Source organism: Xyrauchen texanus, chromosome 39 (assembly GCF_025860055.1).
Source record: "Xyrauchen texanus isolate HMW12.3.18 chromosome 39, RBS_HiC_50CHRs, whole genome shotgun sequence".
NCBI lineage: Eukaryota > Metazoa > Chordata > Actinopteri > Cypriniformes > Catostomidae > Xyrauchen > Xyrauchen texanus.
The window spans coordinates 32,922,926-32,941,404 of record NC_068314.1 but is presented as its reverse complement, the minus strand read 5'-3'; the positions used below and the strand labels follow the sequence as shown (position 1 = coordinate 32,941,404).

The 18,479-nt window shown below is 38.0% G+C and overlaps 1 protein-coding gene across 2 annotated transcripts in view; it reads right to left on the bottom strand.

The window, feature by feature from the left end:
- The window catches only part of LOC127632891 (alkaline phosphatase-like), a 34,735-nt gene that overhangs the window by 5,226 nt on the left and 11,030 nt on the right, over nt 1-18,479 (bottom strand). For both annotated transcript variants that reach the window (XM_052111713.1, XM_052111714.1), the window contains exons 2-10: nt 15,699-15,831; nt 12,420-12,539; nt 8,977-9,092; nt 8,167-8,341; nt 4,773-4,948; nt 4,069-4,209; nt 3,650-3,719; nt 3,426-3,560; nt 2,116-2,307 (exon numbers count right to left, since the gene is read on the bottom strand). In XM_052111713.1, the coding sequence (XP_051967673.1) occupies nt 2,116-2,307; nt 3,426-3,560; nt 3,650-3,719; nt 4,069-4,209; nt 4,773-4,948; nt 8,167-8,341; nt 8,977-9,092; nt 12,420-12,539; nt 15,699-15,762 (1,189 nt within the window). In that variant the 5' untranslated portion in view covers nt 15,763-15,831. The remainder of the gene's footprint in view (nt 1-2,115; nt 2,308-3,425; nt 3,561-3,649; nt 3,720-4,068; nt 4,210-4,772; nt 4,949-8,166; nt 8,342-8,976; nt 9,093-12,419; nt 12,540-15,698; nt 15,832-18,479) is intronic.

The window sequence follows — 18,479 nt, the reverse complement described above, 5'->3', positions numbered from 1 at the left end:
GAGAGGTGTAGGGTACAATGGGGCTAAAGTCTCAATGGGGTAAAAGGATTTTATTTAGTGTTTTTTTTCTCCCAAAACACAAAATAGCAACAAAAACTACCACGGTACTTTCCTAAACACCTGTTTTCACTATGCACTGCAAAATGTTCCTGATCCATGAGATCTTTGCATGTGGTGTCTAAAGGTTGATTTTGAGGCAATTTGATCAAATAAAAAAATTAAAAAATGTATGTTGCAAATTTATGTAGCTAATGTAAATCCCTGAAAATAAAACATTTATTTTATGGTAAAATACTTATTTATCATTTTCAATTTTGCTTAAGGTCATTAAATCAAAAAAATTTCAACAACTGTCCAATAAGTGAAAGGATAGTATTTGGGGTAAAAAGTCCCCCCGTTGCAGGGGCTAAAGGCCTCTATTAAACACATTGTTTTTCTTAAGTGGGGTGAATGGATTTGTTATGAAAATTTTCAAAGTGGGCTCACAATGATCCAATCGTAATAGAGATTAGTTTGTTTATAGAATCCTTAAGAAGTAATAAAATGGCAAATGTGTTTGAAATCATCTTAAATTGTTACTCAAAAAAACACCTTGGTGTCTCAAAATGATCTGCATTAGTTGACAAATTTTGCACAATAACTATTACCTCTATATCTACAAAAAATCACTTTAAACCCCCACATTTGGGATAATAGGCTCCCTCACCACCTTTGTTTTAAAAATGTAATTTTAATCTTAAAAACCTTCAGTTAATATTTATTTAAATACATTTTTTACCTTGATACATTGTGTGACCAGAAATGCGATCTAAGGGATCTCAAGATGTGTTTAAAGATTGAGTATTAAACTATATTTAACTTGACACAGTGACCTAAACATTTTATTTTTATGACACAACGCAGCCGAGACGTCTGACGTAGGTGTAAATTGATGGGCCCTTAAACAAGCCGTCAAAATAAATCTGATATATATAAGTGGTGGTGGTGTAGTGGTCTAACCACATAACTGGTAAACTGGCAATCAGAAGGTCGCTGGTTCGATCCCCACAACCACCACCATTGTGTCCTTGAGCAAGACACTTAATTCCAGGTTGCTCCGGGGGGATTCTCCCTGTAATAAGTGCACTGTAAGTCGCTTTGGATAAAAGCGTCTGCCAAATGCATAAATGTAAATGTAAATATATATATAATTTTTTTATATTTAAAGATAATCATTATATATTGAGTTATTGTTATATGAGGGGCTTTCTCAGCAAATATTTGTATATGTGGTTAATCGCGATTAATTAATCGGGACACCATGTAATTAATTTGATTAAAAATTGTAAACGATTGACAGCCCTAATTTTGACTCATCCCTCTTTTAAAATAAAGCAATAATTTGGCAAACATTTAGCAACAAATGCTGTCAATTAAGCTTCACTTCTATTGAACCAGGAATATTCCTTTAAAAATGTTAATTCTTGATCTCAAAAATGATGTAATTACTCACAGAAAAACATTCTTGATGTCAAAAATGGAATTTCAACTAGTAAAAAAAACATTCTTGATATCCGTAATTGCATTTACACTAGTACAATTTCACAATTATCGGTCAATCACATTCAAAAACATCAAGGGGATTTTTCCCCCCTTTTCACCCAAATTTGGAATGCCCAATTCACATTGCGCTTTTAAGTCCCTGCGTCACATAGTGACTCGCCTCAATCCAGGTGGTGGAGGAAGAATCCCAGTCTGAGACCGTCAACTCACCAAGCGCCCCACTGAGAACGAACCACATTATAGCGACTACGAGGAGGTTACCCCATGTGACTCTACCCTCCCTAGCAACTGGGCCAATTTGGTTGCCTAGGAGACTTGGCTGGAGTCACTCAGCACACCCTGGGATTTGAACTCCAGGGTTGGTAGCCAGCATCTTTACCACTGAGCTAGTTTTTTAGATTTCGGTCTTTCCTTATTAAAGTTGATAAAAATATCTGTCTGAAACCATTACAAATATGGACAGAGAGTGACCTGATGGCCCTTCAAGGGACTTTTGGCCATAAACCAAGAAAAATCACATTTGTTCTTGACAACTAAAATTTTTCCAGTATGCCTTGAGCCTTCATTACCAACCGAAAATTGAGTTCCCTCGTGGTGTGTAGCCTCCAAAGCTGAAGACATGAGAGTGGTCAGCCGTGACAACAGTCAGGGTGTCATGGAGGCTGGTGAGGAGACCAGCTCGGGTAATGGCCCGGTCCATCTCCACGGCCTCGTGTAAGGCCTGCTTTGCTTTCCCCTCGTGGTGTCCATGGTCAATGCGCCCACCTGTGAGCAGATAGCCCCATCAGAAATCTCATATTGGAGATAGCATGTAGCCATATATTGCTAGTGTCAAAAAAGTAGCTTCCCCAACACTGAGGATTGCTATATATTACTAGTTTAAAGGTGCTGTAAGCAATTTTAGCTGTTTTACTAACTTCCGCTACAAGAGGCCCTATTTTAAGTGCGCTAGCACTAAGAGCAGCAGCCATAAGTAATAAGCACAAAAGTCAATGGCCGTGGCCATGAAGTTTTGGTACTTTTGTGCAAACCTGCGCTAAGTCTAGGGGCAAGCGGGTTTGGCTAAATCATGCACGCAATGCGCTTATGGGCATACACTCACAGATAGCGCTAACACTCCCATCCTATTGCACTTTGCGCTGGCATTAAAAGTATTATTAATCAAATTAGTGCTCTCACGAAAATTGGATAAGACGTTGCGCACGGTTGTTGTGCATAACACTGTGCTTTTTGCACTCATGAAAATAGAGCCCTATAGGGTGCATCTCAATCAGCTACCTAGTTCAGTATTCAGTGTACTAGCCAGGGAGATGTCCATTTCTAGGGCTGTCTTATTGTCAAAATTGCTACAGTGCACTGAAATACCCTAGAAATTCACAGTAAAAACAAAACAGTGAGCATCAGCTGCTCACTTTATTCAATTACTAGAATTGTCATTATGACTTCTTAAAGGGATAGTTCACCCAAAATGAAAATTCTGTTCCTGATTTAATCACCCTTGTGCCATTCAAACCCATCTGACTACCTGTGGAACACAAAATGAGATGTTATACTCAGTCACCATTCATTTTTTTAGTTTGACAAAAAATAAATGCAATGACCGTGCATTTCTTTTTGTGTTCCAAAGAACAAAGAAAGTCATGTGGGTTTAAAACAACACAAGGTGAGTAAATTATGACAACTATCCTTTTAAGGCTCTCAAGTCATAAGAGGATGAGCGCAAGTGTAAATGTATGAAATCAAAACCTTCTTTTCTCTCTTTTAAAGATATTTTTATCGTGGCATTAAAAACAATTGCTTAAAGCACCTGTACTTAGATCTTGATAAGGCCTCCCATTGTAAAACTGCTATTAAATGAACAGTGATTTACACAATATTCTTACCTTCCACAAGCAAGTAGAACCCACGTTCATTTTTTTTGAGAATCTTAATGGCCACATCTACCATTTCGGTGAGGGAAGGGTCTGTGTCTTTGTTCCTTTCAAGTTCATACGCAAGATCTGCCGGCTCAAACAGACCTACAGTACAATTAGTGCATGAATAGTTATAATTACAGTAAAGCAATATCTCAAACAAGGTGATTTAATCTGATGTTTATGAAACTCACCTAAGAGATAATTCACATTGTTTGGGTTCAAGGAAAGCAGATCCTTCCTATTCCATACATATTGACCTCTCTGATTACCGAAAAGTTGGGAGGGAAGAAATAGGTTATTCAGATGCTTGGTCTTTTGTCAAATATAGAATGCATTACATTGTTATGATCCAATAACATGCAATCAAATGTCTGTAATACAGTTTCAACACAAGTACAAATAATATCCATTTGTTATTAACTGCCAAACTGTAAAGCCTGCTTTAGGGGTCTCAAGAATATGAGATCATCATCAAAAAAGCCAGAGCCACACAAACAGAATGAGAAGATATCTGTCGGCAGATGCGTAGCATGGAAGCTTTGAATTGAGCATGACATTATAAATGAAAAGATGGAATGGAGTGCCGTTTTTCCACAGGTTCATCTTTCACCTTGTCTTTCACTCCGTCAATCCACTCTTCAAGAAGGTTCCTGCCATCTTTGCGTGTACCGTTGTGTTTTATGTCTGTAGGGTATTCCACATCTGATGTGTTTCTAGGGTACATGTATCTCCGCCCACCTCCCATAATCACCTGCCCATCCAAAAGAAATATTAAGATATTTATTGGTAACATTTACAATAAGGTTCAATTTGTTAACATTAGTTAATATATTGGGTATTTATTTATTAATAAATAATAATAAATGTTCATGTATCACAATACTATTATTCAGTCTTAGTTCATGTTTTTTAACTTACGTTAACGTAAAAAAGGTTTCCTACTTTTCTTTTTGTTATTATTATAATTATATGTTGAAAATAACATTAACCAAGATTAATAAGTGCTGCAGTAAACTACATTAACTAATAGTTAGAATAGGAATATTCCAGGTTCATAATGGCATAAGGTTTATTTACCACCAAAAATAATTTATACTCGTTCCTTCTTTTCTATAAAAAGCAGAAATTAAGGTTACAGTGAGGAACTTACAATGGAAGTGAATGGGGCCAATTTTGGAGGGTTTAAAGGCAGAAATGTGAATCTTTTTTTTTTTCTTTTTGATTAACACTTTATTGACTCCAACACATGAAACAGAAAAACAAAACATATATGTACAGTCAACTTTTAACTGAATTATATTTGTCTGAACTCACATCAATGCCAGGGATGTTTTCGAAAAGTTGTCGGGCAATGTCTTTGCAGCCACCCTGCAGTGCCTCGGTGGGCATGTCCCCATCTGAATACCACTCCCGATCCACACAGTGGGCATATGCTGCACTGGGCGTGGCGTGGTTCACACGTGTTGTAGTGACAATTCCCACTGATTTGCCTGGGGAAACATTTAGGAGTTGTAAGTAACAGTTGTTTATTGTTCCCGTGTCCTTGTTTAGGTTCAACCACTTGACTTATTACATAATTAATTCCTTATCCACTTAGTGACTTTCGGTTACATGATAGAAAACTATTAAGTAAGTTACAAAGGAACAAATGCACTGCATCAGCTTTGCAATCCTATGCTTTACAGGAAGTCATCAGCACCTCTTGATGTTGAAGGGGTAGTTCATGTCATTTTAGTTTTTGGGTGAACTATCCCTTTAAGTATTTTTGTCTAGCTAAGGTTATGCAGTAGTGCGGTACTATATTTTAATGCATTCTCTGTATTTTCTCTGTCCTCAGATCAGGTCAGGTTATCACTTTGACACTGATTGGACCGTTAGTCCTTTCCATCTTTTAAACCTCTCAGCTGGATCTTTAAATGTTTATTCTTGTCATGTCCGACACGTTACAAATTCCGCTCCACTGCATCCATTCACCTTCAGTGGAGGACTTTTGGGACTTTTAAAATGCATCATTTGTTTTTATTTTCAACATAAGACAAAAATATGAGCAAGCTGTCTATGTGCTGCACTCATCAGTCAAACTGTCGCTCTTGTAATTTATTCATAGTCTCTGGATAAAGACTCAATCTTTCCTCAATCCTTTATCTGGTCAACCTGTCTTTGATCCCAGTGTCAACTTTGTTTCTTAATGTTAATGTATTCCTATTACAAAAAATGCTAAATTTTCCCAGAAACAAATATCCCATCTGTATTGTAATTGGCAGAGAGTCGAGGCAAAGATTTATTATACAGTCTGCAATGGGGGCATGGTTTATCATGAGGGAAAACAAGCCCTGGTTGCCATGGTTACCTTTTTATTTTTATGGGGGGGGGGGGCTTGAAAATTAGCATGAACATTTACTTTAATTTGATTACAAGTAAAATATATAGTACGTTCAGCCTGATGGGTTTCCAGTTCTTGAAAAACTCTATAGAGTTGTCACAAATTTGCTGCAAACTTGCCACACTCATTATTGTGATGAGAAGGGGGTGTGGCCGGGCCGTGATGACGCACGCCTGACGCTGATTTGACTAATCTGCGGGAGAGAGATAAGAGGGGCCGGAGACACCAGTTCGAGAGAGAGAGACAGAGAGAGAGAGAGAGAGAGAGAGAGAGAGACATTCTAAGCTGTGTGTATGCATCTTTGTTTGTTTTGCAGTTAATGTTATGTTTGAGTTCAGTTGTTTATTAAAGTTTCACATTGACTGGTCAGCTAGTTCGCAAAGGTTTGTTGCACTGGTGCCAAAACCCAGGAAGGAGGAAGAATGTGCTGTCGTTGTGTCCTCGCCACTGCCATCTGCTGGGAAGTGGAAGAGCCGCTGCAATCCGCCAGGAGAAGGAGCAGCCGTTGCCATCCGTCAGCAGACAGAGGACTCGCTGCCGACCGCCAAGTGAGGAACAGCTGTCATCCACCAGTGTGCTGAGGAATGGCTGAGGACCAGGCGACAGCGTGTCTGGTGAACGGCGAGACAATTTTTCTCTCTCCCTTCTACCTCCCTTCGTCTCTCTCAGTTTCCCAGGAGGCAAGGAAGCCCGGCTGGAGGAAGGACTCCAGGAAGGGAGGGGTGGAGTAAGAGGAGTGTGATGAGGAGGGGGGGCATGTCCGGGCCGTGATGATTCATGCCTGGAGCAGAGTTGACTAATCAGCGGGAGGGAGATAAGGGGGGCAGGAGACGCTAGTTCACGCGAGAGAGAGAGAGAGAGAGAGAGAGAGAGAGAGATGCACAAAGCTGTGTGGGTGTGTCTTTGTTTATTTTGCAGTTTATGTTATATTTGAGTTCAGCTATTTATTAAAGTTTTACGTTGACTCTTGAGCTGGTTCCCGCCTCCTCCTTGCCCAACTTAAGAACCTTCATTACAATTATTTTCACATGCTAATGAGCTTTGTGGCAAAATCTTCATTGTCATCAAAGGTTTGCTGGAGGTTCACCACTACCGTTGAAGAGCTGCAAACTTCTGACTAGGGCTGTCACGATTTTGAAATCGCGGATGATTAATTTTCAAACAAATAATTGGAATTATGAACAACAATTAGACAATTAATCGTCTGTTCTAGGGCTCTCGATTAGACAATTATAAGGCTTTAAAAAAATCCAGAATTATGAATGACATTAAAAATAACATTTTAAATATCAAAATATCAGTCTCTCTTTTTTGTTCAACGTTAGTCTTGGTCCATTTTGCATTTATACTGTTGTTGCTTGAACCCAGCCAACCTAAATAGCTAGTATATTATATTATCATATTACATTATTATCATATTATATATCACATGTATGCAATTGTAAAATATTTCTTCTTCACTTTCACACTTTACTTTAAGGCTCTCCAATTAAACCCACAAGCCTTTATTTCTCATGAACAAAGACCTTTGAGATTCTGTGTTTTTAATTTGATCATCTCCTTAGCAATAGAGTCAATGGGCATGACAGAGCTCCTCTGTGTCATTACATGTCATGTGAGTATGAACCCACAACTTCAAATAAAATTTGCCAGTACACGATCGTTAAATTAAAGAGACACTGGAGCGCTTTCCCTAATAATATGTTGGATGATGCAATTACTCTTAATATCTGGCTGGCGGAAGAGATCAGTTCTGGATTTTTGGCTTTAAAAGAATGTTCTGGGTTTAATACAATTTAATCTCAGTTGACACCATAGTACAATGTTGATTACAACCCAAATATTCTCATCCCACCTTTACTAAAAAAAAGCAACAGTCCCTGTTACAGTGAGGCACTTACAATTGAAGTAAATCGGGCCAGTCTGTAAATCTTACTAAATAAAATCGCTTACAGGGTTTACTGACATTGTGTCGTCATGGCAATGAAATTGTAATATTGGATATATCTTTAAAGTGAAAAGGTAATAAAATGATTTCATCACACTAAAATCATGTTAACACATAAAAGGTTTACATCTTGTTGCAATACTTTTGAAAGAGTGTGTATTTGAATGTTTATGTAAGTTCCTTATGTAACTGCATTTTTTTTTTAATAAGCAACGAATAAAATATATTATTTGTGGTAACCAACATTATGCCACAATTGCTTGTCTATTTATCTTTGCGAAACTTGTTTTGAACCTGGGACATACTTTTAAGTGCAAGAAACACACAAACTTACAGCCTGCCCACTGTATGTATTGTTTTTGTGCAGGTGGATTCACCTGCTTCTTTGGCCCATCTAAGAATGGAGGTGACCTCGTTCCCCTGAGTGGTGTTACACTGGGATCTGACAGATGCTGCGCTCACTCCTACTGTCCCCTCGTTGGCCTTCACCCCGCACAGGAATGCTGTGGCGGTGCCCGCACTGTCTGGTACTTGAGCGTTGGTGTTATATGTCTGTGAAACAAATAAAACCAAATTAATTTTGCAAATTAAGGTCTATTACTTCTAAATTATGTTTTTTTATGCAACAATCTTGATAAGATTATAAGTGGACCTCGGAGAACAGTACAAAATAAAAAAGGCAGTTCATGACCCCTTTAATATAACAATTAAAATAAAATCTTAATATGAATAAAAAAGAACTATTTCTAGCCATTTTAAATATTTTAGAGCCAAGCATTCACATTTACTACAGAGTTCTCCATGACTTTTTAAGATTGTGTTCATTTCCATGACTTGTTCTGGAATGGAAATCCCAATTTTTTAATTCCCAGGTTTTTCACAACCGCGGAAATCCTGTTATTAGTGTCCATAATAATGATCTACCATTATTTATAAACCCAAAGGAAAAACAGCTGAATCAAGCACTAGATTATAATTTACCTTCTTTCAAAATGCTGCTTATCATTTTAAATAACAACTTACAAATCTGTGAAATATTTAACTACATGAGTCATCAGTCATCTCTAGAGAAATCAAACTATGATTTCAATCTTTGTGCTCTGTGGTTGGGAAGGGGATGTTATGCGACTGCATGGATTATGAACACAAAGGAACGGCATGATGGGATTACAGCACGTGGGCCGTACCTTAGAGAGGGCAACGTAGGGAAATTTGTCCATCTCCAGTTGTGTCTCCTCGCCACTCTGTCCATTCAGTTGACCCTTTAATATCCGTGCTGCCGTCACTGTAGGTACACCCATACCTACATACAATAAAAGATGGCATGTTACAGGTTGTCTATCTTTAACAAGATGCCCCTTCCCTGCATGTATAGTTATGAGTAACATGGCCAGCCTGTACCTCCAAACTTTAAAGGGATAATTAACACAAAAGTGAAAATGATGTCATCATTTACTCACCCTCATGTTGTTCTATACCCGTATTCCTTTCTTACCTCCAAAGACAAAAACAAAAGGTTAGACAGAATGTTAGCCTCAGTTACCTTTCATTTTTATTTCCATGATACGAAAGTGAATGGTGACTGATGATAACGGTACCTACTGCCAAACAAGGAGGATTGAAAGTCATTTGGGTTTGGAACAATATGAGGGTGAGTAAATGACAGAAATAAAATATTTTGGGTGAACTCTCCCTTTAAAATTGCTTCAGAAAGCTGTTTATATTCTTTTACAAACGGAAAGTTATATAAAAGCAATTAGCAATGTGAGTCACGGTTTATAGTGATTTTACCACAGTAAAGGAGCTTTACCGCTTTGCATCATTCCTATAAACAGACAATATCTAAAATCACTGTAATGCATGGCCTCTCGTGACATTAATGAAGTTTGAAATAACAGATGTAATTTTGAAACTCTGAAATGAAACCTTGAATTTTGTTCAGAAGTCCATGTTGAAACAATCAACCTTTAACTTGTCACATAACCTGTTTGGGACAGGAGTGTTCTTTGTATATACATTTGAAGTCAGACGGCTGGATGTGTGTGTGTGTGTGTGTGTGTGTGTGTGTGTGTGTCTCTGAGAAAGAGAGAGAGAGAGAGAGAGAGATGGAGCATGTGCAAACCTGTTGCCACACCCAATCAGAGATGCTATAAGCTTTCTCAGTGGAAAATATATGTCCAAGCGGGGATATTCCTCTCTATTTATCAGTAGCTGTGTGCAAGAGTCATTCACTATAGAAACTCCTAACAGATACACTTTAGTTTAGAACAGCATGAATGCGGAGTGATCCGTGGTCCGTCAGATTGCTGATGGTGTCAGAACATCAGTGCTCATGGAACGTCTCTCGTCCAATCAGATTCGAGGACCGGAAATAACTGTGTTTTATATATACATATATATTATATTTATATACACTGAAATATCACTATTTATAATTATTTAATCATTATATATATATATAATCATTTTTATTTATATTTATATTTATGCATTTGGCAGACGCTTTTATCCAAAGCGACTTACAGTGCACTTATTACACTTATTATTACTTATTAACTCCCAGAGCAACCTGGAGTTAAGTGCCTTGCTCAAGGGCCCAACAGTGGCAATCTTGGTGGTGCTGGGGCTTGAACCCCCGACCTTCTGGTCAGTAACCCTGAGCCTCAACCACTGAGCCACCACTGCCCACTATTTAAGGGACTTTCCCAGCAAACATCGGCATATCATGCAATTCGATTAAATAATTTAATTGTTTGACAGCCCTAATATATAAATAAAACTCATCGGGCAGTGTCGTGTAAGTTAGTCAAAAAGTAATCCACTAAAAATTACTAATTACTTCTCTAAAATTGTAATAAGATTACTGATTACTTCATAGAAAGTAATCATAAATACACATTGAGTATTGAGGCTCACCCTTCAGCTGTCACAGAAATGCAAACAGATGAGCATATGAACATATACATTCATATTTGACATATTTTATACATAAATAGTATTATTTTAGAAATATGTGTAACCCAACTAATGTGTTTACAATGAATGTCCTTAACCAAAAGTCATTCAATGTAATCTGATTGCAAGAATTTAAAATGCAATGAGTTGAACTACTTCTTCCAAAAAGGTAATAAGATTACAGTTACTAATTACTTGGTGACCAGATAACACTGAACACTGCCAGTTCATAAGAAAATGGCTCAGTGCAATCACATATGCAAATAAAAGAGTTTATGGGGGTTGTCTTGAAACCTTATTATTGTATCAAGCTTAAAATATAACATGATGTGTGACAGAAAGCAATTCTTCAAATATGTGTTAATGTTGAATTATGTTAATAAAAATAACAATATGTTAATTAATGAAATGAAGTTGTTTGGTTTTGGTATTGACATTCCATCTTATGGTCCTTGAAATTAAAAACACCAATTACACTCCACTAATTAAATCTAATTGAGACTCCAATTGAATACTCTAAATATGCACATCTATAATACATAATCATGCTTAAACATCTTTGTTTACAACATATTCCAATCTTCAATATAATGAAACTATGTAGCCTTGTGTAAACATAATTACCAATGCAAATCTACACTGATCAACAGAACCCATGAAGATGCAGAACTTGCCTGGGAGACTTCCAGGAAAATTACAGTCTTAATAGGTCACCCGGCGTTTCTCAAACTAGTATAGATGGATGAACAAGTCAATGTGTCCACGTGTTCTTTTATCTCAGTTTCAAGCATGTCTTCTACATTATCCTGTAGGTAATATATTCCTTTATGTGTCTGATATGTGGTTTTTGTAGTGGTGGATAGTGAGTATGTGGCAGGGCGGAGCCGGGTTGTGATTATACACACCCGGTCCCTTATCAGGCTAATTAAGCCTCCGAGAGGGATAAAGGCTGATGGCAGACAGTGGTGCAACAAGCGAGAGATAGTTTACGGACAAGTCAGTCATGTGTGTGTTTGTCTTTTGGTTTAAGTTATTCATTAAAATATGAGAACCAGCTTGACGATACAAATAATATTTGTAATGATAAACTTAAAAGACACAAACACACACGATGGACATGCCTGTAAATTATCTCTCTCTCCCTCTGGGAGGCTTGATTAGCCTGATAAGGAACCGGGAGTGTATGATCACGACCCGGCCCCGCCCTCCGCCCTGCCACGGAGTACTGTAATAAATCTAGAAGACAGTGGTTGAACATGACATAACATGTATTTTTTAGATTTTTTTCAAACTGGTATTTTTTATTGCCAATTCTTTCTTATGGGTGTGGCCAGAAGAAATATATTGTGCAATCTGAAGCCCAACTTATTCGATCTGTTTTTCTCCTCAACTTGCATCTGTCACTGCCCATTTTAATGCTTACATTTGAAGCTGGGGCATGTAGCAGGCTTTAATATGGAATGTAACAGGCTTTATAAAATTAACAAATACAGAATAGAGGCACATCTGTATCATTTTCTCTGAAATGTACCATAACTGGTAAAAACTAATTTCTTTTGAACTCTTAACAATTATGTACATTTGTGCTCTTTGCATGTGCAAAGCAATTCATTCAAACATTTTAGAAATGCATGTTAAAAGTGGATTAATCCAACCGAAATTTGGAAGTACTTACCATCACCAAGAAAGAGGATGATATTCTTGGCAATGTTCTTGTTGAGATTTTGAAGGTTTAAGGCATTTTTTATAGAGCGCTGAGCCTGTTCATTCCAGAACGCAGGGTTCTTCTCTTGCTCTACAAGCCAAAAGAAAACATGATTACACTTTTGCATGATTACCCATATATTATAACACATAACCACCAAAAATGCTCCTGTTCACCAAGATAACAATCTTGGCCCAAGACCGGATGTCTCCATTTAGAGACCAAGTTATCGCTCTTCCTAAACTAAACTGAAAGGATTTAGCATATCCAATTGGACAACAATTGTTGACGGATATCCCATGTAGTCCATTTCATCTTGTTTTAAGATTATTTTGATAGTTTGACTGGAAAAACACTGCAATAAACATTCCATGTAGTCTTATTCAAATGTCAGTATGTACTGTATAACTTTCATAGGATAAGCACATTTTACTGTATAACTCACTACATCAATACAATGGCAGCGAATTAATTTCTATTTTATGCATCTTTTCTTCAGACCACATAAGCTTCTTAAGCCCACAATCACATAAATGAACATATCTGCGGCCATCTGACTTGAAGGTCCAATCTTCTTATGAAAGATAACATACATTTGAAATGAAATGAAATGACATTGTACTATGTCCATACTTATGGCAAGATCAAAGAGGGATATTAACTATTGATGGCCTGAAACACTATTTATGAAGCACGTGTCTGACATTCAACTCTTCATCAAATAATATTCTGTACAGTTACAGTCATAAAACTGTAAGCAAATCCCAAGTTCTCCTCCAGGACAGTTATATTAAACTATATATAAACTTGCATATACGCGACCAAATTTAGAGTATATTTGGTTTGTGTAACTCTAGTTGAGCCGTGATAAGCTATAGTTACATTTACATTGCATTTAACGAGGTCAACTTTGATTTTGGTTCAACTTTTGGTTCGACTTTTCACAACATTCTCCATTTTACAATGTATGACTCTGCAGACCCATGTAACACATCGGTTGGACTTTCTATGAAGGTGAAAGTGTTGCTAAACTCGAGAACTTTAAGAAGTTGTAGGTTAGGGACCAACTGTTCCTGAACACCAAACGAGAGCCATCTGGACTATTTTGACATTTTTTGTGCATACAACATGAATTACACAGACATCTTTGACCGCTGTCGTGTTTAACGTGCCGCTTTTAAAAGAAGCGGTGTCAAGTTACAACTCAGAAGGAAAAGGAAGACTCCGTTTGGCTTCATTCAGCTGCTCTGCGTCTTGCTGTTCTTGTGCCCATCTGCACTATTTTGTATTGTTGGTGTATGTAAATAACCACTAGCTGGACGTATTTGACTGTTTAGATGCGTTTCTGCCGATTTGTGAAATGTGTGAGCATCATGTTTCACCGTGCTATGGACTGTGTTTGTGCGGCTAATATCAGCATCAAATGCTTGTAAACCAGTCATAATACGATTCAAGTTTTGTAAAGGAACTGTTATTGAAGAATGGGGCAGTTAAAAACACTTCGACTTGACAGCAAAACTGTGAGTAAACAGTTTCATTCATGAATGTTTCAAATGCCATGACAGTTTAATAGTTTATGGTGCTGATATGCTTGAATGAACATTTTAATATATTCAAATGCAATGTGTTGGTTGTGCGTTATGTATAAACACTGAAATTAAGTTTTATAATGCTGTGGACAGCTTGTTTATTCCTTACCGATTGAGTTTAAATATGGCTGAATTGGAGAGGCTGCAAGATGTAGCGTATCAGAACTGTGGCATAAACCGAGCGTTTCAGTCAGAGGGCCAGAGACAGGGTGGAAAATTATCATATACTAATAAACTATGACAGTTTTCATGGAAAAAAAAGCTTTACTGACATTATCAGTGGACCTCAGGGAAGATAATACAATTTTTCAATACAAAAATACAAAATACATAAGTTTGCTTAATATCCTTTTCAGTTTTCAGTTGCATTCCGCTTACATGTCATGTCTAGGGATCTGCTGAACGACTAATTACACTGATGTTTAAACGGAAATTTTTAGACCGACTAGTTGACTAGTCTAAAAAGAAACCAACCTTCAGAAAACAATAAAAAATATATATTTATGCGACCCATTTCAAATTCGTCATTTATTCCAAAATCTAAGCTAATTTCCACTGAAAAGGGGCATTTATCTGCGACGTGCTCGCCTTGCATTATGATCATTGTTAAATATAGAACATGACAAGCAATCACTGAATCAACGTTTATTGATATTTATTGAAAACAATTGAATGAATAGTGCAGGACCAATAGAGCAGCCCAGCCTGCTCTAAATGGAATTCACCATGTAAAAGTTACTTAACATATAAAATTGTTAAATTGTGCATTAGCCATTGATCTAATATGACTGCTGTTCAGTAAAGGATGTTAACCAATAACAGTTACGATATAATAAAGGAGCTATAGGATGGCAAAAATAGGCCTGTGATGTAGCCTACAATAAACCTGATGTACTCTAAGTACGACGTGCTCACATAATAAAAGAGAATCAGCAGATTTAAAAAGTGGCATACCTAGCCTAAAACAGTCATTTTCTAGACTACTTACTCAAAAGCATAACATTTTTGATGAGCAAAATTAACACGTTGACATGGTACGGTAAAATATGGGACTTGACTCGCCTGAGGTGACTATCCTGCGCTTGAAAAAGCCTGCTCGGCAGAAAAATAACTTAGAGGGAAGAAGCACGCGCAGCCTGAGGTGAAATTAAACTCTGTATCTGCTCCAGATATCCTCTTTTTTCAAATAATATTTGTATTATTAATTATATAAAAAAGAAATTACATTAATATGACTTAAGCGCAGCCTCTGCAAAAATATAAAGCCTAACGTAAATGTGTTAAAACGATGATCTGTTTAATGGGGGGAAATATTAACCGACTAGTAATTCCAGTGTCGACTAGCAGCATCAGAACCATTTAGTCGACTAGTCGACTCGTCTCACACATCCCTAGTCATGCCAAAAGTCTGGCAAAAATTTCAGAAATGTACCAGACAATGCGATTCTTTCTCCAGTGTGTGTGTGTGTGTGTGTGTGTGTGTGTGTGTGTGTGTGTGTGTGTGTGTGTGTGTGTGTAGAAGGTTGATTAAATAAAATAGTAGAAATGGCACAATTAGCTTATTAGTGCCTTAACTGACCTGGAAACTTGACTTGACTTGACTTGACTTGAAATAAAATAGTAGAAATGGCACAATTAGCTTATTAGTGCCTTAACTGACCTGGAAACTTTCCCATGCCTACCCACACCAGGCAACTGAGGATAAAGAGTGCTGCAACCTTCATTTCCTTGTCTATCTACGGCTGTTTGCAGGACAACTCTTACATTCCAAGGCTGGCAGAAGGCTGTAAGATCTGCAATGACAAAACGGGTGAAGCTGTGAAGTATAGGAACATCATTTGTATCATAGTTACAAGATGGACGACAACTGTTTACCATGTCAAGCCTTTTTTTACCATCATAATCTTGTTGTATTCCTATGCAAAAGCAATTGAAAGAATAGGGGGTTGTATCGGCCTTGATTGGCCTTGTTGTATTAGCAAATATGCATATATATATATATATATATATATATATACACACACTATAGTTATCCTATAACTATATTACCATATATACAATATATATATATATATATAGTAATACAGTTATAGTATGATTATTACAACTTTGTTGGCATGACGTTGTAATGCCATAAACCCTGGAATTAGGGTTGCAGCGGTATACCGGTTTCACGGTATACCACGGTTTGAAAATTGACGTTTATCGTACCATGTACATTTGCTTATCTACGGTATTGAGAAACAAATGCAACCGGATGGAGAATCTCATATGAGCGTGAGCATCTTCTTTATTCCTTGTCTGCCTGTCAGACTCATCAACGTGCAACACACACAAACACACACGCATGCACGTGCAGCGGAGAAAATGTCTGAGAGAAGTGTGTATGAGAGTTAAAGCAGTGTTTCTCAACTGGTCTATTCGGACTGGGTCGACCATTCTTGAGATTGCTTGTGATGTTTGGTGCTACTAATTTTGCAGGTAAACCTTCTCAGTGATGAAATTAAATATAAAAGTAGATCAAAAGCAAGCCAGAGAAGAATATGTAAATGTATTTTTTTATTTGTGCAATTTAGAAACATTGAAGTCCCTTCACGCATGTATGTTACTCTAACTAGCTATTATTTATTTTTCATAAATATATTAATTTATTATTATTATTACTATTATTATATAAGACTAACACACTGACCTAGCCATGGTAATGAGGAGCCTTTCCTTCTGTGTTATATGTGTCTAAATATGTAATATTAGGTAACAAACGGGATAATAATGGGCTCATATAAGTAAATATGTTCTTCAATTTTTAAAAGGGGAGAGAAAACTTCCTGTAGATTTTGTTGTTGACATCATCAACAAAAATAATGACACTTGATGCATGTCCTTGTACTGGAAAACCATGAACAATACTATGCAACATTTAAGGAAATGCAACCCAGGATACATTAAATACAGGTTATGTTTAATCTATGGCAGGTCGACACTTGATTTCCAATGTAAAATCTGTCCTGAAGCAAAACCAGTTGAGAAACAACTGTTAAAGGTACAGACAAGAGCAGTCTGGCCTCACCTACAGTATATGTTAACTGTTAATAATCATGGACATTACTTTAAAAGCTCACACAGCTGATGTTATTTTTAATTTAGTAGTTAATTGAACATGCTATGATAACATGTAAACTAACATGCTTTATTTATATAACACGTTATAGTTACATTATATTTTTTATCATGTTTATAATTCTGTTTATTATAATTCTGATAGCTTTCTTATTTTTTCAATTTATTTATTTTCAAAAGGGAGACTTTCTTTTTTCCCGTATTAGGCTAATTATGCCTCCGTGAGAGTTAAAGGCTGACTGCAGGGGACCGTGCGGGAGAGAGAGATCGTTTACGGACATGTCCGTCATGTGTGTGTTTGTGTCTTCTTTTAAGTTTATCATTAAACTATTATTTACATCGTCAAGCCGGTTCTCGCCTCCTCCTTTCCATTGAATACCTTTACACTGGTGCCGAAGCCCGGGAAGGAGGAGAGATACACGGTAGTAGAGTTCTCGCCACTACCGTTCACACCAACGGAGCAGCCGCGGCCATCTGCCGGGGGACGAGGAGCCCAGCCGCCTGAACGAGGACGATGGCCGCCGACCACGAGGAGAGAAGGGGCTCCTAGCCGACCACCTGGAGCGGTCAGGGCCGCTGCCAGGGGCACAGGAGTCGCCTACTGGCCGCTGAAACGCGGCGGGGTTTAAGACCGCCGACCGCGCGCGGGGTGGGGCTCACTGGCGACCGCCTGGAGCGAGAGAACCGTTGCCAGGGGCGAGGGAGACCCCTTCCATTCCCCGAGAACGCGGCGGGGTGTTCCGTCCGCCAGGGGCTGGAGGACTGCCTCTGATCCACCCGGAGAGGCTCGGCTGTCGTCCGATAGAGGGTGGAAGAGTGGCCGAGGAACAAGCTGCGGCGTATCGGAGAACTGGCAAGTAAGAGTTTTTTTTTTCCACCTCTCTCTCCTCTCTCTCTCTCACTGTCGCTCTGCGTTGGCCTTTTCCCTCTTTTAAATTTTACAGTTTTTTGGGGGGTACTACACTATCCCCTCCCTTGTCCAGGTAGATGGGGATGACCAGCCGGCAGACGGCACCCGGGATGGAGAGGTTTGGCGACCATGGTGTGCGCACATGTTAAGTTTGTACATTTGTACAGAGATGATTTCATCTCTAAAGAACTAAATTGTGCCAAAAAATTACTAAAACAGCAATTTCGAGTGGGGTGGTCAATGGGGTCCAATGGGACCCCCTAGCTCCGCCACTGCTCACTGTAACCTCAATTTTGAATTTTTTTTAAAGAAAAGCAGGGAAACATTTTTTGTGGTCAACATCATGCCTCAAATGCTGTTGATTGAGCTCAACATGTATTGAACCCGAATATTCCTTCAATTAAGTGTAAA